General features: G+C 40.2%; 4 protein-coding genes across 11 annotated transcripts; 1 reads left to right on the forward strand and 3 right to left on the reverse strand.

Moving 5' to 3' along the window:
• Positions 1–225: 225 nt before the first annotated feature.
• Positions 226–3215, reverse strand: LOC140768193 (uncharacterized). 2 transcript variants are annotated; one of them, XR_012105720.1, is made up of 8 exons: positions 2735–3215; positions 2414–2655; positions 1614–1710; positions 1216–1399; positions 1061–1142; positions 935–980; positions 701–829; positions 226–580 (listed from the first exon to the last, which is right to left on the reverse strand). XR_012105720.1 is itself a non-coding variant. In XM_073108370.1 (7 exons), the coding sequence occupies exons 1-7, from the start codon at positions 3134–3136 to the stop codon at positions 767–769; spliced, it is 1116 nt and encodes a 371-aa protein (XP_072964471.1). In that variant the 5' UTR covers positions 3137–3214; the 3' UTR covers positions 228–766. The 2 variants fall into 2 exon arrangements, 1 of the variants encoding a protein (XP_072964471.1); XM_073108370.1 differs by having other exon boundaries at positions 228–829; positions 2735–3214.
• Positions 3216–3922: 707 nt separating this feature from the next.
• Positions 3923–11728, reverse strand: LOC140768192 (transcription factor GTE4). 6 transcript variants are annotated; one of them, XM_073108369.1, is made up of 5 exons: positions 9831–11728; positions 9682–9718; positions 9478–9588; positions 9297–9373; positions 3923–4417 (listed from the first exon to the last, which is right to left on the reverse strand). In XM_073108369.1, the coding sequence occupies exons 1-4, from the start codon at positions 11397–11399 to the stop codon at positions 9312–9314; spliced, it is 1779 nt and encodes a 592-aa protein (XP_072964470.1). In that variant the 5' UTR covers positions 11400–11728; the 3' UTR covers positions 3923–4417; positions 9297–9311. The 6 variants fall into 6 exon arrangements, with proteins under 6 accessions (XP_072964470.1, XP_072964469.1, XP_072964468.1 ...); XM_073108368.1 differs by having other exon boundaries at positions 9478–9591; XM_073108367.1 differs by having other exon boundaries at positions 9478–9594.
• Positions 11729–12787: 1059 nt separating this feature from the next.
• LOC140769342 (GDSL esterase/lipase At5g45920) lies at positions 12788–15960 on the forward strand. The gene is made up of 5 exons (XM_073110018.1): positions 12788–13025; positions 13131–13355; positions 13443–13510; positions 14661–14819; positions 15603–15960. Exons 1-5 carry the CDS (start codon positions 12927–12929, stop codon positions 15760–15762), a joined length of 711 nt encoding a protein of 236 aa, XP_072966119.1. The 5' UTR covers positions 12788–12926; the 3' UTR covers positions 15763–15960.
• Positions 15961–19667: 3707 nt separating this feature from the next.
• On the reverse strand, positions 19668–24806 carry LOC140768181 (protein SEEDLING PLASTID DEVELOPMENT 1). Of its 2 annotated transcripts, none has more exons than XM_073108350.1 (9): positions 24293–24806; positions 23994–24208; positions 23368–23518; positions 22385–22576; positions 22013–22175; positions 21668–21927; positions 20801–20977; positions 20590–20712; positions 19668–20444 (listed from the first exon to the last, which is right to left on the reverse strand). In XM_073108350.1, exons 1-9 carry the CDS (start codon positions 24797–24799, stop codon positions 20142–20144), a joined length of 2091 nt encoding a protein of 696 aa, XP_072964451.1. In that variant the 5' UTR covers positions 24800–24806; the 3' UTR covers positions 19668–20141. The 2 variants fall into 2 exon arrangements, with proteins under 2 accessions (XP_072964451.1, XP_072964452.1); XM_073108351.1 differs by having other exon boundaries at positions 19670–20444; positions 21668–21912; positions 24293–24804.
• Between the last annotated feature and the right edge of the window lie 34 nt (positions 24807–24840).

Genomic DNA, 24840 nt, shown 5'->3' on the forward strand with positions numbered 1-24840 from the left:
TTGGATCCGGATCCGACGCAGAGTTATGGGTCGGGCTTCGGATATAACATTCGGCATCTGGATTGGGATGTGGGCTCATAATTATATAGCTTCATTCATACCAGCTGGGAATTTCTTTAACCTAAGTCCACTCAAATTAATATATTCATTTTATAGTTGATTATTAATTTAATTGTTTTAGTATAGAAGAGCCTTAAGTACCAATGGACAAGTTTTCTGATGGGTAGTAGAAAGAGCCATATGATTCATTTGACCGACAACTTGTGCACCGGAACAATAAAGATCGAATATTTAAAACAAATCCTTTTTACAGTGAACGAGATTACGGGATGCAGACATGCTACTTGTACTGCAAAATGAGTTTGTTAGTACAAATCCACCAAAGGAAGTACCCCTCCGCAATGGCTGCATTGCATCACATGGACCTGGTAAGTTTACATGTAAGTCACGAGGTAGTTCTCACATTAACATACTTCGGTCTCGTAGCTGCTGTGCTGCTATAAAGCCTCAGCTACAGAGATTTCCGATCTAAACCCAGAGGATGGCAACCAAACTTTTCATCATCCATCATCACGTCTCGCTGTTAGGAGAAAGGAGATGGATATTACAAGAAAAATGAAACCAGCAATTTCTAAGTCAAACTTTAAACTACTCAAATGATGAAGGTAAACGAGATATTTGAAAGAAAAAGAAAAACAACGTCAGATGAAATGATCCTTAGGATAGCCGGCTCCATTGGCATAGAGAATTTGAGATGCCATAAGAATTAGCCATTCAACTGTGAGTTCTCTTTCTCCATGGCAACAATGGCAGCCAGCCTATCATGCACCTGTGGATGGGAGTGAGTTATAAACCACATCCAGTTACTGAAAGCAGAAAGAGGAAAAAATGGATCCAATGAAAAACTATCAAGAACCTAGCTGCCAGCTCTCACCTCTGAAAGCTCATTTGTGACCTTCTGTTTGCATGTACAATCATACCTGCACCGAAGAGAAAATCCTTTTGAGCCATAAGAATTTCTTGTAACCTTGTCATTGTTGTACATTTACAATTCCCTTACCATTCACGGGGTATACCGGCTTCATCACGAGCTGAAAAGTTGAATGGGCCCTTCAACTGGACATCGTACTCCTCCAACAACTCTAAAGGATCATAAAGAGAAAGCAAATTGATCATTATAGTCTGTTATAAGTAACCATTAAGTAGAGCTATTACCCTTAAAAGTGGCACAAGGAACTCGGCCCATCTTTTGACACACTTGGACAAACCAAAATACGCCTACTGCAACATGTGCAACTTCCTCCTCAGCAATCTTAGCAACAATGTCTGATGATCTGTGATCCCCAAAGCCAACCAACTTCTGGACTAGTCTAGGCCCAGCATCAAGCCCTCTAGCTTCCTAACAAAGTTCAGTAATCAAATTATTCAAACTTAGTATGTTTCTCTAATCAGATGAAAGTACAACAGAGAAACAAGGGTAAGAAGAAACATAAAAACCTCAAAGTTGGAGCTTAAGTTAGAAAAAAAAGAAGGAGAAGAAGCTAATTATCTTCTAGATGTTCATGCTAACAAGAAAATATGTACTCAACCAGCCTCTGAAAGTAAGGAAGCACCTGAACCAACGGAATCACTGCCAAACGTGCAGAAACATCTCCGGAGGATTTTTCGCACTCTCTCCAAAGCAAATTATGAGCAGGCATATCTCCATAGCTGTTGATATTAATTATCAAATCAATTTATAGTTGCTGGACTACATATGATCACACATAACCACGGGACTTGAAAAGATGATGTCTTTCCCAAAACCACGCAATAACATAGGTATTATTATTTATTTTAGCATTCTACAAGAGAGTTTCAATAACATTTTACCAAAGTCTAAATTAATATACTTTGCTTCCACTAACTGATACATGCAATTAAAACATTTTGCTCCAAAGGTTATCGAGTTTTACCTCCAAAACGAAGAAAGGCTGCATATAGAAGCATATCTAACTCTATTGCTGAGAAGATTTACAATTCCAAAACCTCATGAAAAAGACTATTATACAGGCATGAATAGCCATACTAGACTTGCAATAGATACGGCAAACGGCTTTACTTCCAACATTGTTATTCCAATGCACTAATATCACAGTGGTCTATCATTTGTACACCATGTGTAGCTGAAAACTTCCCATGCCCTTTTGCCACTGCCATTAATGATCATTCTATAATATATACATAAGCATAATTATGTTCATTGTAAGGTGTTAAGCAGAGTAATATAGGCAATCCAGAAAGTAATATATCTTTGCATAAGAACAAGCTAAATAATATTTACAGAACCACACAAGTATCATGCAGTACCAAATCACAACTCCAATGCAGATACAAAAACACTCATAAATAACACAAAGAGTAAAAGTTCTACCTGAAGCCCAGCTCCGCGAGCCTCTGTGAACACCACGCAAAATGTCTGCTCTCGTCGTCGGCCACACGTGCGAAATCCGTGAAGAATTCATCCTCGAGCACCTCGTGAAGCGGGGAGAATCTCGCCACGGTGTCCCATGCCAGATCGATCGCATTCAGCTCTACATGAGCCAAATTGTGAAGCATGTACGCATTAAGCGGCAGCCCCGATGCCTTGTGTACAGGCACCTCCTTCGGCGACACCTGCAAAGCCAACGCCCGCTACCTGTTCGACGAAATTTCCCAAAGACAAAAGAAGAATAGGACGGAAAAAGAAAGTTACAAGACAAGGTTTTTTGGGTCGCGCGGGTGATTTGGGCGGCGCGGCGACGCCGATAGGTAGCCGGTGTCGAAGCCACCGGGAGAAGGCGAGGTGGGAGAGGCGGGACTTTGCGAGGGGGTCAGGGGTGGAGAGGACCAAGGCGGCGAGCTCTGCAAGAGATGAGGCGGAGGAGGTGGGGTCACGGAAATCCTCGCCATCCGGTGGGTCCGGGAGGGGAGCGGGCCCGAGAGGGCCCCAAGTGCGGAGCTCGTTGGTTGGAGCAAGGCGCCAGGAATGGAGGCCGGGCCATGGGCGAGGGGCAGAAGTAGAGGAAAGGGAGTTAGTTGTGATGGAGAAGGATTTAGGGGTGGAGATGTGAAGACGAGGACCTAACAATAATTGTGCCCAACGTAGTGTTAACATGATGTTAGGTCTGGTTGCGCGAGGAACGGGAAAGATCGCTTATATAGCTTGATCTCCTCGGGTCATGAACAAAACTAAAAGACATCTTATCTCTATCCTTTTTTAAGAAGTGAGAATTAAAAGGTCCTTTCTCGCTCATTATGAGTATCATATAACTTTTTATTTAACTAAAAACCATTTGGTATGAATACATTTATTGAGATTAAAAAAGACAAAAAAATTTCTTACCTGAAAAACCGATAGGACTGGCTCCAACAGTCAACACACACATCGGTCCACAGGAATCTACCAAGTACACCCCCAAAAAGAAAGGGTAAAAAAAAAAAAAAAAAAAACTAAAATTGACAAGATGCAATCTCTTTTTCTGGGCTCTGTTTTCACCTTTTACTCTAGTAGAAAAGAAGAGCAGCTGCATGTAATGTTTCTGTAAGAATGCCTCGACTGACAATACTTCCAAACTTCCAAGTATATCAAATGAAAAAGTAAAGATAATCAGGACGGAAGTAAGAACATAAACGAGGACCATAAAAGAAGGCGCCAAGACATCAAGATGATTCTGTTACCAATCAAGCATTTCCAATAAACTTGTTTAAGATGATTCTCAATTGCAAATAAACAGCTGTTAACGGATTCGTTTCCAACAGCAGAAACACTTTGAAGTAATGTAAATTTTAACATCTGTACCGGTGTACATCATTAGAGTGACTCATGCACAACAGCAATTGAATATATATTATCTGCGTGACTCATGCAAGCCCATAGCAAACTATAAAAGGATTCACAAAGTAGCAGACCAACAAGAAACTGTCTCAATTATTAGCCAGATAGCCAAAAGCAGTTCCATGTTTTTAACCCAATAGAAATCCACCAGATAAAATGGATTTCACGCCACCAGTTCAACGGTCCTTTGTCCATCAATGCTGTCAATCTAAGACGAACTATGTAGAACTACATTTACATTGGCACTTCACCTCCAACTAGACTGAAAGTAAACTATAGGTCACATCCTACAATACATACACAACTGCAACTGAATGAAACTGCGAATAAGACAAGTACATATCCCTCCACAATGTTTGTTTGTCTTACCATGGCGTCTAACAGCTACAGCCAGGAGACTACCTAGAGTCCTGCATCTCTTAAATAGATTTGAACCAGACTATAAAACAGAGAATTTTCATCGGGAAAGCATATGTGCAAGCTAGCAAGGCACAACCGTGACAAGGTGATAACAAAATTCCATCAGTCAGTCCACACCCGTTAATGATATGCCTCTGAGATCTGCAAGGGAAGGGAAAAAGAACAGAGGAATGAATTGACATCCTAATTATTAAATTGGATTGCTAGCTGTAGATAAAAGTTAAATTAAGTAATTAACTGTCAGAACTGTAACAAGCACAACAATGCTACTGACGTCCATCACATGACTCTGCTAAGTTCTACACTAGCTAGTTAGCTTCAGACGAGTTCAACCTCTCTAGGTGAGTAATCAGCCCATCTTATTAAGAAAGCTAAAAATGTGTACACGAGATGAACTCACCTCAGAGAATGGGTAACTAATAACATTGGAATATCAGAATGTACTCAGCAGAACAATAATAAAACCAAATGCTACATTGCATCTTCTAACCGAAAAAAAGATAACCAATGTACGTTAACCTAACGGGATCACAATTCACATCTTTAGTTGTGACCTATTAATCTTCCATATCAGTGCACAATGGATCTTCATAGATTTGTCCCAAAGACTGAAATCCAAATCCTATTTCTCATACTCTATTTTCGATATTCTACCCAACATAAAACCAAATTGCAATATTGTCAAACAAGTCAGTCAATCCATTTATATATCATGACTGATATCCACGTGCTTTCCTTGCACTTCAGAAGCCAGAAGTAACCATCCATGGAGTTACATTGATTAGCAACTGAGCCCATATATTCACATCTGTAACCCCTGGGATATACTGTGAGCGATGTTACAGAAAAAAGGTTTCTTTTGCAACATGATAAGTTGCCGCATTACAGTATGTGACTTAACCAATGTCATAAAGGATGGTGAGGTTACAAAATTCCTTCTCTTGTTATTTTTAGTTAACATCTGGTTATAACATACTAGTCAAGGAAAGGCTGACACTGTTAATAGCATTGTAAGAATCTAATACAGAGAAAAACAATATCATCATTGTTTAAAAATCTATACAAGCACTTCATTGAGTGAATACCATAACCTCCTCCACACTAATCTATCCCTCAGCATTTATTGTCTTAATATTTTATTCGTCACCAATCAGCCATATGACATGTTCACATAATTTCAGCAAGGTCATTTCACATGTTACCATTTCTATCTGAATCATGTTCATATCGTTGCAATAAGGTCATTTCCCAATCCCCATTTTTTATATTTCCATCTGAGTAGCCCTATTTTTTTCCAAAATAGAAGTCCTAAAACGACAGTGCATCCAGCAATAAAGCCTGCTACTAAAACGTAAAAACTAATTACTGTCATGAAACTTACTAAGTGTGCAGCAACTATCATCAATGAACTCCAACCATATAAAGCACTCTTGAGGCCAAATTTGTCCCTCAGCATTCATTGTCTTAATATTTTATTTCCACCAACTGTTTCTTCCATATTCTTGCAATCCTAAAATTCTCATTCCATGCATTCTCAAAAATGGTTCCCAAGCTACATTTCCTCATCCATCCAACCTTCCAAAAATCTGCCATTATTAACAGTAATCTAGAACAAATTCCTTTACATCATTAACAGTAATCTAGTGCAAACTACCTCATACTAGAAAGGCAACACTCTATTAGAATTTTCTCAATGAAATCCTTCATATCTATATCTTTGATAGTATCTCTTAAATCATGTCAGCCAAAATAATAATTTCAGAGTTAATACTACACAGCACCAATAGTATAACAGTGCCATGTTCATTTCCATCGTATCCAATATTCATAACCCAACAACAGTTCTTTTTGTTCACATATTGAATTCCATCATGCGAGTCTATGATTCATTCTTTTCGTTAATTGGGTCTCCATAAAAATCTCCAATTTGATCAATTCACCAAAGTAATACCCACCATGCAATAACAACGGGCTAACCAGATTGGCATATCTGGATAAAGATATGATCTGAAACTGGATGGTGCTATCCAGATGGGTACCAATTTGCATAAACATCTGCAAAAGGAACACCAAAGATGCAAAAAAGATAGAAGCAAAAACGGATTAATTATAGGTCCAACATATTAGCACCTTAGTGCATAATCTATCCATTAGTAATCTGGAAATATCAAGAGTTATGGAAGACTGCTTGTTTGTCAAGATTATCATCCAAACTTCACACTTATAAAATGATTCTCTGAAAACATCAATCTTCTGAAAAGACATGCAAATCATCAGATTCTAATTCATGTTCATTCACTGGCCCACCACCAGTGAAGACCACAATCATGACCTCCAATCAGCCATATGGCATGCTCACATAATTCTAATAAGGTCATTTCACATGTTACCATTTCTATCTAAATCATGTTCGTATCATTGCAATAAAGCCATTTCACAATCCACATTTTTTATATTTCCATCTGAATAGCCATATTTGTTCCAAAATAGAAGTCCTAAAACGACAATGCATCCAGAAATAAAGCCTGATACTAAAATGTAAAAACTAATTACTGTCATGAAACTTACTAAGTGTGTATCAACTATCATCAATGAACTCAAACCATATAAAGCACTCTTGAGGTCAAATGTGTCAAAGCCAATAAATACACTTTATTGATCTACAAGCTCTTTGCATTTATACCTTAAGATTTGATCCAATAACAACTATTTCAGGTGGAAAAAAGCAATGCACTACTGCATCACTGCTTCATAATCTGCAGTAGAAGAGCATAAGCATCTTCATCTGACAACTTGTCAGAAGGTCTCATTCTAATCCTTGGTGACCTTTTATTTTACAACTAAACCACCAACTAAAATTAAAAAATCTAAAGCATGCAAAAAGATTCCCATATTTGTATGAGTCTCAGTTGGACAGAGAGACATGTCTAAGTCAGATTACATTTTTACTTAGAATATAATTTTTTCAAATTACAGAAAATGAAAGGTACCCATACTAAGCAGCTGTCTCTCATAGTAGAAAAACAACTCAGTGAGATATAACTCCACAAAATGGCCATTTGGTTGATGCAAAAGTGCATATCAAGAGTACACCACATCTCGAACTATTTACGCATTTCACATCCTGAACATGGTAACCTAAGTTTGTTGTTGAGTATTCAACAAAAAAGTGTTGATCAACTTATGAAACTCATTTGCACTTCTAGTCTCACTATCAATTTCATTGTGCATCTATGCTTGATAATTACAAACTTGTTAATCGGGTATAATAATATAACCCTGTATAATAGTTGTGCAGATTCATGTAATCCTTTTGATCATGCTTCCAAGTTACAGATGAGATTGCAACAACCAATTTTCAATACGCCAGGACTTTTGAGGAAGGTGAGACTGAAGCTGCAAGTTGCCAGTACTAGACCTTACAAATTCCAAAATAATAGCCTAGGCTTAGTCAAATGGTCAACAGAGGAGGAAGATTGTCAAATTTGGAATCAAGCTTCTGGTAGAGCATATCAAGTAAGGAAAACTTTACGGTCTCTCTTGAACAGCAAATAAGAATTCTTCATAATGTACGTATACCCCATCACACTTCACCCTTCTCAAGTACATTCAAGCCATCATATTTCACTCTCTCAAATCATTATAACACATCAGATTGGTTATAGGACAAAAAATCAACTAAGGGCACAGAAAGCTGTTCACATTTTGTAGGACCCTAGGAGATATAAGAGGGGACAGTAGCCTAAAAAGACTATCTGGAAAATGTACTTGATACATTATATTTCTAGTGTTCTTTCAGGATGGCCTTCCTTCCATGGATACCTTTTACATATGTGGTTAAAAAGACTTGCTTCATAAATTTAACAATTTATCAACCACTTGATCTTCTTATGGGGAATTTTCTTTCTGTCAACTTTGACTACGTTTTCCACTCAAAAAAGACTTCTTTCGAAAAATTTTAGCCATTTACTTTATTTCCTTTTCTTTAGCAAGGCTAATAAGATGGTTGTGGTATGAGCAAAACCAAGAGACTGCATATACCACATTTAAGAATTCTTTTCATTGGTTTCCATACAATAATTCCCTTTGCATAGACTTGTTTTCATGATCTTTAATCATATATCAATCATCTTATTTCATTACATTTCCATGTTCCTAAGACTACTACATGAGAGCGATAAGGGAGATCAAGGGCATAGATAAGTCATATGCAACATTATTAGTAAATAAACAGTAATATAGGCATTCCAAATTTATTAAATTTAAATTTTCAATTGCAAACAAAAATATGTAGGAAGTCTAAAATAAATACACAATCCCAAAAAGGAATATAAGTCAAGCATTTAGGCCAATGTTAAACAGAGAAGGATTTTAGTTGATAATGATGATAAAAGCACACGAACCACTTTTCAGTTTGGCATGTCTTGGTCCTATGAGAAAGTGATGAAAAGAGTCAAAAGACTGCATATGCTTATGTGGCAGCAGGTGCATAGGCCACAAGGACACCAAAACATACAAAACAAATCATTTAATCCACAATGAAAAATAAATTATGTCCCATATCTCATTCAGTGCAAAAAACTCTGTTAGTACTATAATAATATCAGCCATCAAGGCATCGACTAGTATTAAAGATAATAATGGCCACAGATATCATTCCTTTCTGAACAGCTCATCACTTATAACTAAATTGCAGCAAAGTAAAGAGGAATGGAGACTAAGCATATCTTGTAAAAGTGAGTCCACAATGTATGTGGCTATGTGCTACAAAGAATGGCAACAGCTAACTATGTAATCACAGACATTAATTATATGCTCCACTAAGAGGAGCTCAAAAAGTAACATGTTATATTTGTGAAAATTGATAAGAACAAATTCTTCTTCTGAAAAAAAAATTGAAGCGATAAAAAAGTAGCAACTGTCCAAAATGACTAGAATTAGTTATTACACCAGAAGTAGAGGAACGTAAACAACTAAACATAAGCAATTCACAATGATTGCACTTAATGTGGAAACCTACCTGTAATGCAGTTGTTCATGTTCTAGGTGAATGTGCAGCATCCGATCCATAAGCAGAAGAACTATCACTATCAGAATCTGTGTAATGCTTCTCAAATAAATTAGGAGCTCCATGTAACCCCTTATCAAAGTCTGAAATTTATTAAAGCCTTACAGATCATTCAAAAGAAGGAAAATTTTACCGCTAGAGGAGGAACCAGAGTCGCTACTAGAGCTGCTTGAACTACTTGATCTACTAGCATTTTCTCGCCTCTCTCCTTGAGCTGGTGATGAAGTCGCAACATACTTCTCATCTGCTACTACACCAATTCCAATTTAAATGATATGAGATTAAAATTTTAATTAACATGCACAAGTAGACACACAAAATTAGTTACAGGTCATACTTTCTTTGGGCTTTTCTGCAACAACAGGCTCCGGAATCTATAGCAAAAACGAAAAAATAAACAAATTAGCAGAATGCCCCAACAATAAAATACTCATATGTTAAATAAGAGAATCAAGATATGACAGTAGATACCCTCTCGTGCACCACCTGTCGAGCATTTTCTTCAGCCTCTCGCCTTGCTAAAATGGCAAGCTCAGCCTTCCTCTTGTTCTTGCTCAGGCTTTTCTTGTAATTGGTCACAAATCTATCAAGCTCCCAAAGAGTCTCCACGTCAACACTATCTATATCCACTTCAATCTCATCATCATGCTGGCTGAGAGACAAGTTTCTCCTCTTGATAATCTGCACAATATTATCGAGCTTCTCTGGAGGTAGGTTCTGGAGGTTATTGCTCAACCTCTGCTTCTCCTCAAATGTCATATCCCTCTTGTGTGGATCCTTCGCCTTTGGTTTCTTCAATGCCGGTGGCCGGCCAATGTGTGGAATATAACTCACTTGTTTCGGCTTTGAATCCGCAGCCACGGGATGCACTGTAGAATCTGACCTCTCAAGGGTCCTCATATCTGTCGGTGGTGGCACCTTCTTGGTAGTGGAAGGATAGGAAAGGTAGGCCAGCTCAGCCTCTATAGCTGGCCACCGCTCCTCAAATATCTGAGATAGCTGCTCAGCCATTATGTGAACATCTTGCCCTTTAGGATTGTAAGTCATGGCATTGCGAAAAGTGAGTCTAACATCCTCCGCAAACTCCCTTGGCGACTTGTACCAATTCTTGCTAAGCCGGGCCTTCACTGTACCGAGGTCCATCGGGTTCTTGATAATGGTGTGATAATCATGCAGACCAAGCCCTTTCACGTCGACGGGGGTGTTAAACACCCAGCCATGCTTATGTTTCATCAGCTTCGACAACAGCGAAGCACAGCTCTTGAAGGCCTGCGTGTTAGCCTTCTTCTCTGAACCATACTCCGCCTCCTTCTTACCGCCGTTGGCTTTGGACTTCTTGCTTCCGTGCGACTCCAGCGGTGGGAACTTCTCCTTCCCAAGGACGAAATCCGAGTTCCGATAGTACTGGTTGGCCTTCGGGGTGCGCTTCTCCTTCTCTACCGACTCCGTTGGGTTGCTCTCGACGCCGGCGACGGAAACGCTGAGCTGTCTACGGAAGGGAGCAGCAGCGGGGGTAGCGGCGGAAGGGACGGGAGTCTTCGGATCGGTGGCCGAGAGCTGGGAGTGGGTGTATCCAGCAGCCGGAGCAGCGGAGGCCGCGGCTGCTGACGCCATCTGGAGTTCTCGGGCCTCGAGTTTTTTCCATAACGCGCGAACCTGCTCGAGCTCGGCAGTGAGCTTGCGACGGAGGTCGCGCACCTCCTGCCGGGAGCGCGACGCCAGACTAATGGTGACGCTCCGGGAGTTGCCGTTGGGGAGGATAACGTTACCTCCGCCGACGCCGCTGATGGCAGGAGGGCGGTTGAGGCTAGAGGAATCGTCGTCAGAGGCGGCGGCGGTTGCTAACGGGACAGCGGGCTGAGGCGGGAGAGTGGGCTGCGACGAATTCACATCATCTGCCGGGGTCTGGGCGGAAGACTGCGGGGGCTGGGATGGATTCTGAGAAATCTTAGGTGTCTTGTTGAAAGATTTGCGAGTGTAGACCTTGCTCTCCGCCCACCGGTGCTTCGAGCCTTCGCCGCCGGTGCCGCCCCCGAGAGGAGGCCCCGACGCCATGCATGTAAGAGATCGAAGGAGAAGATGTTAACAAACCCTAGAAAAGTGCAATTTGGGGGAAAAGGAGTTTAGGGTTTTGGTGGAAACCCTAGAGATGGAAGGAATCAATTGGTTGGTCATGCGGTGTGGTGGTCAAAAAGTGTGGGGAGGGATGGAAAAGGGAGGAGAGGAAGAGAGCGAGGGATTTTCGTGCAAAAGGTTATCGTTTTGCACCTCCGATGAGACGAATCAGTCGGTGGCTTCGTTTCGCCTCCCGGTGTCGTCACTACACGGGCGAGGAATAGGATAGATAGGATCCGGAATACGGTGCGGCACACGTGCAATCCTAGCCGTTGCACGAAAGAATGGCGATCAAGTTGCTCATTTCGGTTTTTTTGAATTGGACTGGGGATTAGAATCCGAGATCCAACGTACCGCTCACGGAACTGGACATCGGGTGGAAATAAATCGGAGTTAAGTCGGATCTATTAACGGGTCGAATCCGATCAAAGCAAAGTCTAATGGATCATGGAACTAGACATTTCTTGATTCTAATAATAGTTGAATTAGTGGTTTCAAAAAAGCCTTGAATGGCCTGGCCCATAAATTTCAAGGCCAGACTAACACGGCTTTGAATCATATTTGGGCCCGGCCTTGCAACCTTTTGGAGCTTGTGGGCTCGTTACATAAATCCTCTTGAAGACAACGATCGCCGCCCCTAGAAATTATAGTCGGACGCTCCTATCCGTCTGCGGCCACGTGAGTCCGTACGAGTCCTGCATAAAGCCGGACGCCTTAACCCAATCCATCCGAACCCCAATGCAAAGCATTCCACTGCGCCCTCAACCGCTGCTCCTCGGTCATCGAATCTACTGCCGACGTGTCCCTCCCTCCTTCCAATTACCCAACACCACATCCCTCCACTTCCAGTTCGACACGTACCTCCATAATCCTTTCTCCTGGGCCACTCACGTGACCAGGTTCCCCCTCCTCTACTCACCCCGAGTTGTCCGTATCTCAATGGATAACAAGACAAACGGATGCAGCATAAGGACAACTGGGAAACGTTACCGGTGACGACGAACAGTAGACAGTAGTCCGCTTCGTTTGATGTCCACCACTAGCCCCCTTATAAAAGTAATCCTGACATCCGCAGGCGCAATCATAACCCCTCAAAAAGTAATTCCTAGGCCTCTCTCTCTCTCTCTCTCTCTCTCTCTCTCTCTTCCTCACCGGTTACGGATATTTCTACGTAACACCCGAAACGTAAATCTACTTGATATAGGGTGGTTTACGTAAAATCCGCCTAATGATTAAATGGGCTCCATTGGTAAGTGGAACGGGGCGCATGGGAGGAACCAACTCATTGTACCAGGCCGGTTGAGGGGTAGTTTTGGTAAAAGGCGACAAAAAAGAAGTAGCAAGCAAATCCCTAGTCCAAGCGTGTGGGGGGGTACTTTTGCAAAAGCTTAAGAGGGATCAAACGTATCAAATAGATCTCATCTCTCTCTCTCTCTCTCTCTCTCTCCCTAATTCTCTTCACAGGAGATGAGGCCAAAGCTAGTTCTGTTCGGCGACTCCATCACGGAGGAGTCTTTTGGGGAAGGGGGATGGGGCGCCGCTCTCGCCCACCATTTCTCGCGCACGGTGAGCTCTAATGTCTCCGACCCGATTCATGTTTGAGTTTTTATTTCTCTTCTATTTGGTTTTCTTTCGGTGTTCAGATCTCGGTGCGCTTTGCTTTTGAATCAGGCGGATGTGGTTCTCCGCGGCTACAGCGGTTATAATACCAGGTGGGTGTTGAAGGTGATGGAGAAAGTCGTGGCTGGCGTCGTCGAAGACGAGAATCCACCGGCGGCGGTGACGGTATTCTTCGGAGCCAACGACGCCTCGCTTCCCGATCGCTGCAGCGGATTCCAGCACGTGCCGATCGAGGAGTACCAGCAGAATCTTAGAGACATTTGCTCCTTTCTCAAGGTATTCCGACGTCGCTCTTTCAGAAGTAGTATATCGCATACATAGCCTCCTTTTATTGTTTCCTTTGTTGTGGTTTGGCTCTCTCAGAAGCGGTGGCCCTCAACCGTGGTTATACTCATAACGCCTCCACCAATTGACGAAGATGGAAGGCTGAGGTAAAATTCTATACTAGTTTATTCCTTCGAGATATTATCCTCTCCAGTTCCTTGGTTCACTGGACAGCTCCAGGATCGAAACGGCTCTGGATCTGTCCAGTGAAATTGAAGCACTGGAGAGAATTTTAACATGAGAAAGCGATGTACTTTCTGGAATAAAGGTTTAGATGGGTCGTTTCGGTTGGTCCACCATGTACAGAATCTAATCCCATTCGTTTGGAAGAATCTAGCGATGGGGAATCTAGAAGTACCAGACTACCCTTTTCGCTGGACAGCGATGTCCTTATGCTAGCAATCTTGTCAGCCATTGAGATTCGTGTAGGTATTAAACCACTGACGCTGTGGTAGCTCCATTACTGCTGTGTATTAGGATCAGTAAGTAATTTCAGTACTTCTGTGTTCAGGGAGGAGCTACTTCTGATTCTTTTGTCCTGCTTCTTATTGCATGGTTATTGCTCCAGTCAACCACTAGACTGGCTTTCCTAGGACCAATTGATGTTGTAAGATTTTATTAATTGCTGTAGGCAATAGCAAAGAATAACCCAATTAGCCTTTGCACTAAAAGCTGCCAATCCATAATTTGTCTCGATATTAGCATGTGCAATTGGGTTTAAATCCGGTTGAGTGTAGTAACAAAAAGATTCGGTCGATCTCAGTCGAAATAATTATTGTTGTTTGGAGTAAATTGGATGATTTCCAATTTAATCTGCTGTTTAGAGTGAGATATGATTTCCGTCTTCTATTTTCAATTATACGCTTGGTTCAATAGCAAAATACTGATGGCACTGGAGAATAAGAATCTTCTCTTCTTTTCATGGTCTGCTTCAATAAGAATCTGCTTCAATTCCGTAGGACTGCTCCAACATGGAAACCTTATGGACACTTGTCTGCTGCTTTAAAATTTCCATCGGTCCACCCAAATGGCATTAGGAACATCATTAACTAAAAGTAATGAACGACTACAATGTCGGGCTATTAAGAGAACTCGTAATTGTTTCACTGAAACACCTTCCATGAAAAGTACACATGAAGAGGGAGGTTGTAGATGTGGATCACATCCTCCCCAGGGAACGGAAAGATCTTCCTTGTTGATATCTTTTTTATGAATATAAGGTGTTTGAAGAATTTTACTTCTTCAACTCTTTTGCAGGGATCCATATGGCGATGGCTCTCTTCCGGAAAGGACTAATGAGTCTGCTGGTGTTTTTGCTAAGGCGTGCATAGCTGTTGCTAATGAATCTGGCATTCCAGTTATTGATGTCTGGTCAAAGATGCAGCAGTTTCCTGATTGGGAGAAATCCTTATTAAGGTATGCCTGATTTCTACGTCGTTACATTTGAATTCTTCATCTGATTAATGTCTGCTAGATGGAGCAGAATTTTGTGGCCCACAGAGTTACTTTGCACTTAAAGATAACGAGTTAATGTGTTGTGATTTAGTGGTTGCCACCATAATGGTATGTACTGACCTATGCTATAGCCTTGCATGCCAACTTTTAAAGGCTCTCTCTGCACCAAATCTTGTCTAGTGTGTCTGTGACTCTGTGTTCCTATTGTGACATGTGCCACGCTACTAGCCTACCACCAAACTTTCGGCCTTGAGAGTAAAGTCTTGCTTTGATCAGCTATAACAATTTTCTAATCATTTGGCATCTAGACTTTGTTCTTGATAGTGTAGCTATGAGAATTAGTAGAAAATGTAATCCTAATAAAAGAGAAGGATGAAACTTTCCCAAACTACAAGATCTGAGAAAAAACAGTACCTCAGGCTAAGAATAAGTGAAGCAAGTGAAGGGAAATTACATGTCAAACCGAACATCTCCTGATCAACATAGAGTTGCTTTAGTCCCTTTTTCATGGGAACGGACTGTTTGCTAAACTAGAATAGGGCACTGCCCATTGATTACATAATTACCAGTTTGATTGTTCCGTAAGTCACTTCAATTGAACTTTTTCAATCACTATAATAATGCTAGTCCAGCACTCAGCTCATTGCATTCTGTCCTTTTAACACTGAACAGATCATCATTTCATTTTATCGGAGATAATCCGAGAATTTATACACTAATTACGATGAAACTTTTTGGTTGCAGGGATGGTCTACACTTCACTGCCTCTGGGAATAGAATTCTGTATGAGGAGGTGGTGAAGACTCTGGAAGATGTAGGCTTGAGCCTCAAGACCCTGCCTGCTGATCTACCCCTCTTTTCTGCCCTTGACCGTAATGATCCCTTGAAATCTTTCAGCAACTGAAAGGAGTGTCTTATTTTGGAATTTTTGATAAGGTCTTTGTCATGTTCTTCGCACTTTCGAAAACTCAGTATGTTATGCCAGTGATAGATCAAAACATGTCTTGCAACAGTCTTCTGTAGCAATGCAGGGGCTTTCCTGAAGACTCAACGTCTCTTTTTGAGTAAAAAGATCAAGCACTTAATCTTCCATAATATGTCCTATATTAGTTTATCATCTCATATATTTGTTTCATTAACAATTTTCCAGACATCAAATGCCGTCCTTTCCATGAGCTGGAACTTGCTTATGCAACTTGTCAACGTCAATCTAGTGACATTTTGGACTCATTACTAACATAGTGTACGTTTGCATGTGCCAACGAAACAATTGAGAAGAAGATTAAGAAGATCATAGATAGGAAAATCCGAAATAGAAGATAAAATCTCCTGGGCAATTTTTTAAGCTCTTTTATATGGAGTTCTCAGGACAAATTATTTTCTTGATTTCAGGAAGACAACTCTGTGATGTAACAGTTTGAGAAATTTGGGATTATTTTGGCCCTATTACCACAATTTGGTTCAATAATTCGCTTTCCCACAAATTCTAGCTATGAACTTTCGCTAAATTACAAGTTCTTTTGAACTACAGCACTACATGCACCTCAGCATTTACCTCTTGAACTATCTAAACTATAATAATCTCCACCACTCTTTGTAGGTCAATAGTATAAGGGGTAGTTTGTACGTGTTATGTGATAGTTGTAGCACAAGTGGTCTGAAAAGTGAATAAAAATGTTATAGCTGGTGCTGTTCTTGAATGGGATGATGGAGGTCGTTTTGGCAAAAGCATTCAATCTTTCTGACCAAGATGGATTTTATTTATTTATTTATTTATTTTGATACAAAGAGCTGGAGCCCAGCTAAAAGTTACAACCAGAGCCCATTATAAACCTCTCAGTCCTTCCAGAAAATAGTCTCAAAATCCTCAGGCAGTGAGGTTTCACCAGCCTCATCTTACACAATCAATAATTTTCCTCCCATATTTACTTATCCAAGCAATGGCTCTATTACCCTCTCTAGAAGTGTGGCTAAACTCTACACTATTGAACTCATTCATCAAGTCCCAACAATCAACTATTATTCCTATGATTCTCCGGAACCATACCATCGACTCGCCTTTCAACATCTTCACCAACTCCGCTGAATCAAGGTAGACGGTAGGTCGCCAGTGTTCTAACTAGTCTACTTTGCGGATAAATTTTTTTGTCTAAATTCGGATAGCAATTTTAGTACAAGTGGAAATGGGTCAATATTAGATTCTACTCGGTTCAAATTATATCCAAAACTTTAGTGGATATGGGTTACAAATTTTCTATCCGACCTAATATAAAAATTTACTTTTCAGCACTCTCCAAAGACGCAATCATATTCTCTTCAAAACTTAAAAGCGAAAACTTAAACAAAGCCAAAGATATGAACTAGGATTAAGTTATCCGTTCTTATATAAAGTCTCCAAAGATAGCCCTAAACTATCCTCAACTTTATGTAAACCGATTTTAAGATCTTCTAACTTTTGTCAATTAGTTCAAACATCTCGAAATTTGTTTGACCGCAAATTATTAGAACTATTCTTTTAACACATATAAGAAAAGTTTGTTGTTATCGGTTCTAACCACTTTTGAATAATTCTAATCACTAAATCAGAACTTTAAAAAGAATATTATTAATATTCTTTGTTAAACATCTTGTGCTAAGGCTCATACATATATATATGTTTAAAACATAATTTACCAATTATATAAGTAAATAAAATCTTAAACATGTGTTATGAAAAGTTAAAAACTCGCTATATATATATATATATATCATTTGTCACGTTGACACTGGATAATAACTTGATCATAACCGATATTTAGAGTTAATGATGCTGAGGGTCAGGTCCTCCTGGGCTCTGCCTCTTCGATTCATTGAATGCAACCTCTGCCATCTCTTCCAGCCGCGGCTTCGCCGTGGTGCCCGAGGTGGATCCGCTATCCTTCTCTTCTAATCCACTTCGATGTAATGGACGCGAATCGGAGCTCCGAATAGAGGAGAGAATGAGGAGGACACATAGCCAGAGAATTAGTCTTCGACTTCCCATTCTTTCTTCCTTCTTTGTCAAACTTAGCTTGATACTATCCAGGGAGGTCAGCTATCGTAGCAAATTTATAGTCTTTTCTCCTTTGTGGCCAAGTGGATTATACTAATACCTTACTTAGTGGAAGCTAGCTTGTGCGACCGTCTTATGTAGGATATCATAATTACCGTTAACTTTGCGGCTTGCAGTTGAGATATATATTAGTTATGAGCAGAGCTTGTTCTGGTAGTCATTATTACTTTGTTAATTAACACTCAGGAGAAACTATTTACGGATCCAAATCCACAAATCTTGTAGGGAGATAAACATGGCTGCTGACTTTGTAGCAATCGACTTGTTATTGTTGGGATTCTCAAAAATTTCCCGTAAATTTGATGCTTCTTTGTGTGGCTTCTGCTTGATTTCAGCTGGATTAGACCAAGTCCAATTCAATGCTATTTGTGCAACTGTGCAAGTCTAGTCATCTTAATTTTTTTTTTTTTTGTCAATGAACAAACATTCCTTTTTGGGTTGCAATAAGTAAATAGTTTGTGTGCGTTGGGAGAATTCCTCTATGCTTTCCCATTGCAGAAGGCATTACCATTATCTTATTCCCTTTTTGATAGCTGATGCATTCCCACTTCCCGTAGTTTTGATACAACGGCAATTAATACTGTGGGGGTAAAGCACTTCAATATAGAAGCCCCAACAGAAGAAGAGGGTAGCCGCGGCGTAACGTAACGTAAAGTAACTTAGGATTTAGCATGGTTCAAAGATCGATTCATGTAACTTTATTCATTTACACCATGTACTCCAGATATTGGTGAGACTATTGGTGGCCAAAGTTTGGAGCCGCGAATAAGCAAGATGACCAAGTGCAGTGGTATTCTTGTCCGGTTGTTATCCAGTGTTGCATTAATTGAAAAGGAGAGTGAGTTGTGCGATATGCTGTCACGAAATAGATCATCATGCTATAAGAATGTACATGCTCCAATATTAATGAATCAATGGGCTTTCCTTTGAGTGTGCATTTACTAACTAGTCAGAGGGAATAGCTGGTTGTTTATCCTTTGTCGGCAACCACGGACCTCAATTTCTCAGGCTCAGAGATTAGACACTATCGTTATCACGAAAGAGAGATGAAAGCAAAAGATGGAAATAATTGTAACAGGGGGTCCAGTGGACATTACAACTGCCGACTATGGTGGGAAAGAATGCTTTGATTCACAGCACACTAGATCTTATGTGCACTGAATCTTTCCAGTGAATTCAACCAACTGAGATTATTCTAGTCTAATATTTTCTTTTTAGACTTTACCGCCCACGAGGGAGAAAAAAATGGAGATTTCAAGGATGGCAAATAGCATCAAGGCTAATATAAAGAATAGAATGCATCGGTGGATTCAACTCTGGATGAAGGCAAAAGATACGAATAAGTCAAATCTCAACAATTCTTAAAGAAGAGGAGCGCAAATGATCATGTTCGCCGCAAACCGAATTATAGAGCATACAAGTAGAAAAGCATTAGATAATAGAAAATATATAATTAGTAGAACAAGGTAAATCTTTCTTTGGGTGTGGTTGTACTACAGTACTACTAACAGCCCTGAGATCTTAATGATTCAGCAACCCTGTATAGGTTCAGTTAATTATACCATATCCATCTCCTAGTTTTAAAAGCAACCTTCGCATCTGAAGAGTAGGATCATTTCATAAAAGGGAAATCAGAAAAAAAACAAACAAAAAAACACTTCCCTGGTACGAATTGACAGTAGCACACCAAATCAACCAATAAACATATGGACTTGAATCCAGTAACTATCAATGCCCAAACAATACAAGTACATAGAGGATATATAAAGGATAATCACAAGAGAGTATACTAATTCGTTGGAAGCTTCCAATAGAACAATCACACTGATGTTAGCTGAGTTTGATAAGTGTCAAATCAACAGGATTTTGATCAACATAATACATTTTCTAGTTAAACATGTAAGATAGGGACAAGTTCTCATCTTTAGTGGTGGCGGCACTACAAGTACAGTCGAACGATAACTTTAGATATGTGGTCCACGGTGGATCAAAAAACAATTAAGACTTTACAAAGGCTGCTCATATAGAAATCAGTCATCATTATCTGCAGAATTATCCGGTAGGCATGTGATATGATACAAAATCAACTCCAGATGAAACTGAAGTTAGATACTCTGGTAGTCAGCTGCAATGCAATAATTGTTCTCCGTCTCCCTGTCTACCTGGTACACACGTAGATTGGCAAAGCAGGTTTACTCCGGGAGAAGAGGTAATCTAGCCACACCATTTTGTGAACCCATACACCCAGAGATGCTCAAATCCTGAAATCCCCTATTAACATCAGCTACTTGGTCGACAAGAGTTTTATATTCAATTCCAACCAGAAGTGGAAGAATTTGGAGACAAATGCTTGGTTCCTGGCCCACAATCTCCCAATTAAGTTTGAAACTTTTGGCTAGCTCTATTTGAGCATGAACAAGGTGCAACGGCCTCGGAAGAAGCTGGACACACTCTCCTCTTGGAATCACTATTTGTTCAATAGCCAATCTTGCCTCCTGCAACAGTGACCAACATACTTATTTTAGTATGGAAATCCTAAACATAGAAAAGCAATTTCACAATACTAGTGCTTGAAAAAATAGATTTATTGCAATAAGGAAAATAATGAAATGTTTTACAAGAACGGTATAGGAATGCGACCTCTAAAGCATCAGTCTTTTCTGAGGAACAAATTTTCTCTTTTCCCTCAAAAGCTTTTGATCCGTTCATGCACTCATTTACAAGGGAGCGTAATGCTTTTGTGATTTGCACCAAGGAGCTTGTCTAGAACGGGGAAAAAATTCAATAATTACAAGTAACAAAGTAAAGCTATCTTACCTTGAAATTTGAAAGTGTATATGTGCAATTCTACCTTTGTGACAAAAATTGGTATATTGTAAGATTCAGCAACTGCTTGAATTTGAGGGTTCTTCTTGAGCTTGGATTGCAGAGCAAGCAAACCGCCAGCCTCACTGAGATTATCAGTGATTCTAATCATCTCATCCATTCCCAGGTGCATAATTGCTTGCAACATGCTTGTCTCCGTGATCTAGAATAACTGCTCAACCTATAAGTTTCAACTAAGTTGACACTAATTATAACATCTTAAGAACATTAATTAAGAGCAAATTAAAAAAAGAAAAGGCCAAACTAAAAAGCTTGAATCAATTATGACAGGAAAAGAAATCCACAATCACAGTCTCTCATCATCCTAGTTCCTCTGAGGCATCAATGATTCCTCAGCATCTGCCTCCTCCATTTATCACCCATTGCATCATTTGATACGAAAAGAAGGCAGATCAGGAAGGGAATCACTGTGATACCATTTGGGTCAAGAATCGCTTTGATATAAGTACATCTAAGTGTGAAGGATTCGACCAGCTGCACAAATAATCTCTCACAAAATTTGACTTTCAAAAGATGCAAGAATGTCTAAGATGCTTACTGAGATTGATCATAGTCAATACAGAAACAAGTGGGTAATATCCAAGCCACAATATTCTTCCAAGAATAAGAAATATGATGTAAATAGCATGTTCAAATGAGCAAGAGTTTGCAACGAAGCAACTCAAGCCCATCATCAGGGGTAACACCTGCTTAGGCTAAATTATGTGACATAAATGCAGCCCTATAGAAAGAAACAAGGTGGCACAGCAATCCTACAGGTACAAGGATTCAAACTACAAAAAGGACAGATGAAAAGATTTTCAGAATAGAATAACTATGTGAAAAATATTACCCCATAAGTATGGAGAGCAAAGGTTCTTGTTTCTGGTTCATGAGATCTCTCTGTTTGCTTTGCTGAAAATTCTAGATCAAATGCACTATCGCAGATCCTTCTATCATCCCTCACTGCATTATCCTGAATGACTGTTTTGCCATCCTCATAAGGAAGATCGTTCCAAGGGTTCACTTGTATATGATGCAAGTCATGCTTCGCACCCTCTTTATATAACTTGCGGACTTCAAAGTTTGGATACCTACCTGTACCAACAAACACTACTTGTAGAAATATAGTACGCAAGATATTTGTCAAAAGTAACAGATCAATTAACATATATGATGAAATAAAAATATGGAATACCTGCAAGAAGAGCATCCACTGTGGCCTCCAATCTACGGTGGACTCGTAATTCAGTCTTAGAAATTATTTCTGCACCACATGTGAATACTGATGGTCCCTTTCGCTCCAGAACAGTCTTTCGGACCCCTCTCCAAGTAGCCTCACCGTCACTTAGGATAACACTCTTAAACACAAACATGAAAATGCCAAATTAGGAAAACAGCACCAGTTCACAAATATCATTATGTACAAAAAAACTCCAAAAACATGTACTGGAAATAGAACATTCGACACTAAATAATAAATACGCCAACTATCTGCATCTGAGGTGCTCTTATGATTTCTACTGCTAAGAATATATAATGCATGTGTGGCAATTGTCAGCAGTCATACCTGTATACCTCCGACAAGCATATCTAGTGAAGGATTCTTGATCAGATTCTCTATTGTTACTCCATGAGCAGTAGCAACAAGCTGGATACCACGCTGTGCAATAGTACTAGCAGCCGTTGCTTCAAGTTCGGTCCCAATTTCATCAATTACAATTACTTGAGGCATATGATTTTCCACTGCTTCAATTAACACCTGTTTAGATAGTAGATAGCGGAATAGTGTTTAGATAGCAGGACTAGTACCGTGAAAACAACAAGACAGCCAGGTCAGCTCCCTGTTTACAAAAACTATTCTCAACTATAAAAACTTTTACTTCTTTTCTTCTTTTCTTCTTTTCTTCTTTTCTATTTCTTTTCCAAGTAGAATATATTCACAATATGAAAAGCTAGAATTATTGTATAGATTCACACTTAATGATTAATAACATAAAAAAGTTGGACTTTAGGAATATTTTCTGAAGCTTGAATTTGGTGCAAGTTTTTGACATTCTTCCTCCATAAAGGACCTATTATTCAAATGTCCCATAAAGGACCTATTATTCAAATGTCCCAAACAGAATTGCACTCAACTAGACAGGTAATAATATATCTGCTGATGCATATGATATTGACGCTCACACCATCTGGATCAGTTACCAGCATTTGTCTAATGGATGCTGGTCATTGAGAGCATGTTCATACCATAATGAATATTTCAAGAAAAGGTCAATTTCCTTACCTTCTCAGTTTTAGATTCTCTTCAAAGAAATCATAGTAGAGCTTAAATTATCATTTATGAGAATTTAAGTTATTTCTTGTTCTCCCAAGTACCATAGACTGGTAATGCCAATCTAAAACCAGGAATACAAGAGAATGATTATTGATTACTGCAATACAGACGTTGATAATTTTCAATTTGGTGGCTGGTCATTCAAGGACTTTTAGTTAGTACAGGTTGTGTCTACAAAAGAAAAACTTGAGGGAGGAGTTTAGAAGAAGATAAACCTTATGCTGCATGTTGGGATTTGGTACTTGCAACCTACGAGAACGCCCTATACCAGGATGAGGAATATCACCATCACCACCTATCTCATTGGAGGTATCTACAATCAAGACTCGTTTCTTATAATCATCCGCTAGCATCCGAGCTATCTCTCTGTAACATTGGAATATACAAGATACCAGGAGGCATCACAAATCTTGATAGATTATTCAGAAACAATAAATAATGGTAGCAAATTTGAAGTATTAGTTAAACCTAGTGTTATTAACATGAGACTGTATATAACGCAGATGTTAATTTCTCCACACGGCTGTTGATGGTACAGACTATAGTTAGACGTGAGATTGCATCTCATTTAATTTTTATATATAACAGGGTTACCCATTTTTTATGCGGTCCAGGATTTTGGAACTGCATAAATCTATACTTTATGAGTAAAGCTGCAAGACTTCTCACTTTAGCTCAAGTTGGACTCCAAGATTCACCTTTATACCATCATAACTTGTAGCATCCAGTACAATAAAATAAGAAAAAGAGAAGTACATATTAATCAATGACACCATAACCAATGAAACCCACTTTTAAGGAAAACCAAAGCTATTGCAAGATGCAGAACTATTGAACTAACCTTATAATTGTAGTCTTCCCAACTCCTGGAGGACCGATAAGTAACAGAGATTCCCCATCCTTTACCAAATCACGCAACAAGTTGCCACTTCCCGCCACTACCCTTCCCACCCGGCAGGTGAGCCCAATTATTACACCACTCCGGTTCCTTATAGCGCTAATCCTATGCAAAGTCCCGCTAATCCCAGCACGGTTATCCGCTGCAAAGCCACCCACCTACCAAAAGTAATAACAATAGCCTAATTCGCTAATGGCAGTTCTTGAATCATTACTAGCTAAGGCTAACGTTGGGAATTTGACCTGTGAGACGGCGCGGTGGAGATCGTCGAATGAGATGGGGCGATCGGAGAGGAATACGTCGCCGGAGGGGAAGCGGGCGAGGGGTCGGCGGCCCAAATCCATGACGATCTCAACGAGGTCGAGGAGATCGGGGTGGGACTCGACTTGCCGCCGCATCTCGCCGGGGAGGAGGACGATAAGACGTCGGAGCTCGTCGGTGAATCCTGCGTCGGGTTGGTCATTGGACGGCGAAGAGGCGGCGGAGCAAATTAAAGGAGAGGAAGAGCGTTTCCCGAGGGATATGAGGGGGAGGAGAGAAGTGGTTGCGCTGGGGAAACGGGGGGATACGTGGAAGCGAAACGGGGGTGGACTTGGGAGGGGCGGGTAACGGTGGGGCAGTGGATTTTGAGGGTGGGAGAAGAGAGAGAGGTGGAGTTGAAGCATCGGAAAAGAGCTCTCGACTCGATGCCAAGGTGTCGGAGTAAACCAGCGGACATGAGCGGAGGGAAGGAGAGGAAAAGTAATCATCAGTTTCTCATTCAGCCCATAGCGGATCTAGGATCTTCTAA

Source organism: Typha angustifolia, chromosome 10 (assembly GCF_048772165.1).
Source record: "Typha angustifolia cultivar Huaian chromosome 10, ASM4877216v1, whole genome shotgun sequence".
Classification (NCBI taxonomy): domain Eukaryota; kingdom Viridiplantae; phylum Streptophyta; class Magnoliopsida; order Poales; family Typhaceae; genus Typha; species Typha angustifolia.

What these genes read in the sequence shown, in the direction of transcription:
- LOC140768193 (XM_073108370.1), bottom strand. Translation starts at nt 3,136, where the DNA reads ATGTTAACACTACGTTGGGCACAATTATTGTTAGGTCCTCGTCTTCAC. An exon ending in CTCGCGGAGCTGGGCTTCAG is followed by an intron (nt 1,711 to 2,413) that starts GTAGAACTTTTA and finishes TAATATCAACAG; the next exon opens with CTATGGAGATATGCCTGCTC. An exon ending in CAGTGATTCCGTTGGTTCAG is followed by an intron (nt 1,400 to 1,613) that starts GTGCTTCCTTAC and finishes GAACTTTGTTAG; the next exon opens with GAAGCTAGAGGGCTTGATGC.
- LOC140769342 (XM_073110018.1), top strand. Translation starts at nt 12,927, where the DNA reads ATGAGGCCAAAGCTAGTTCTGTTCGGCGACTCCATCACGGAGGAGTCT. An exon ending in CCCACCATTTCTCGCGCACG is followed by an intron (nt 13,026 to 13,130) that starts GTGAGCTCTAAT and finishes CTTTTGAATCAG; the next exon opens with GCGGATGTGGTTCTCCGCGG. An exon ending in GACGAAGATGGAAGGCTGAG is followed by an intron (nt 13,511 to 14,660) that starts GTAAAATTCTAT and finishes ACTCTTTTGCAG; the next exon opens with GGATCCATATGGCGATGGCT.
- LOC140768192 (XM_073108363.1), bottom strand. Translation starts at nt 11,399, where the DNA reads ATGGCGTCGGGGCCTCCTCTCGGGGGCGGCACCGGCGGCGAAGGCTCG. An exon ending in GACAGGTGGTGCACGAGAGG is followed by an intron (nt 9,719 to 9,815) that starts GTATCTACTGTC and finishes TTTTTGCTATAG; the next exon opens with ATTCCGGAGCCTGTTGTTGC. An exon ending in CTCTGGTTCCTCCTCTAGCG is followed by an intron (nt 9,374 to 9,477) that starts GTAAAATTTTCC and finishes AGCATTACACAG; the next exon opens with ATTCTGATAGTGATAGTTCT.
- LOC140768181 (XM_073108350.1), bottom strand. Translation starts at nt 24,799, where the DNA reads ATGATTACTTTTCCTCTCCTTCCCTCCGCTCATGTCCGCTGGTTTACT. An exon ending in ATCCCAACATGCAGCATAAG is followed by an intron (nt 22,577 to 23,367) that starts GTTTATCTTCTT and finishes CTATCTAAACAG; the next exon opens with GTGTTAATTGAAGCAGTGGA. An exon ending in TACCAATTTTTGTCACAAAG is followed by an intron (nt 20,713 to 20,800) that starts GTAGAATTGCAC and finishes TCCCCGTTCTAG; the next exon opens with ACAAGCTCCTTGGTGCAAAT.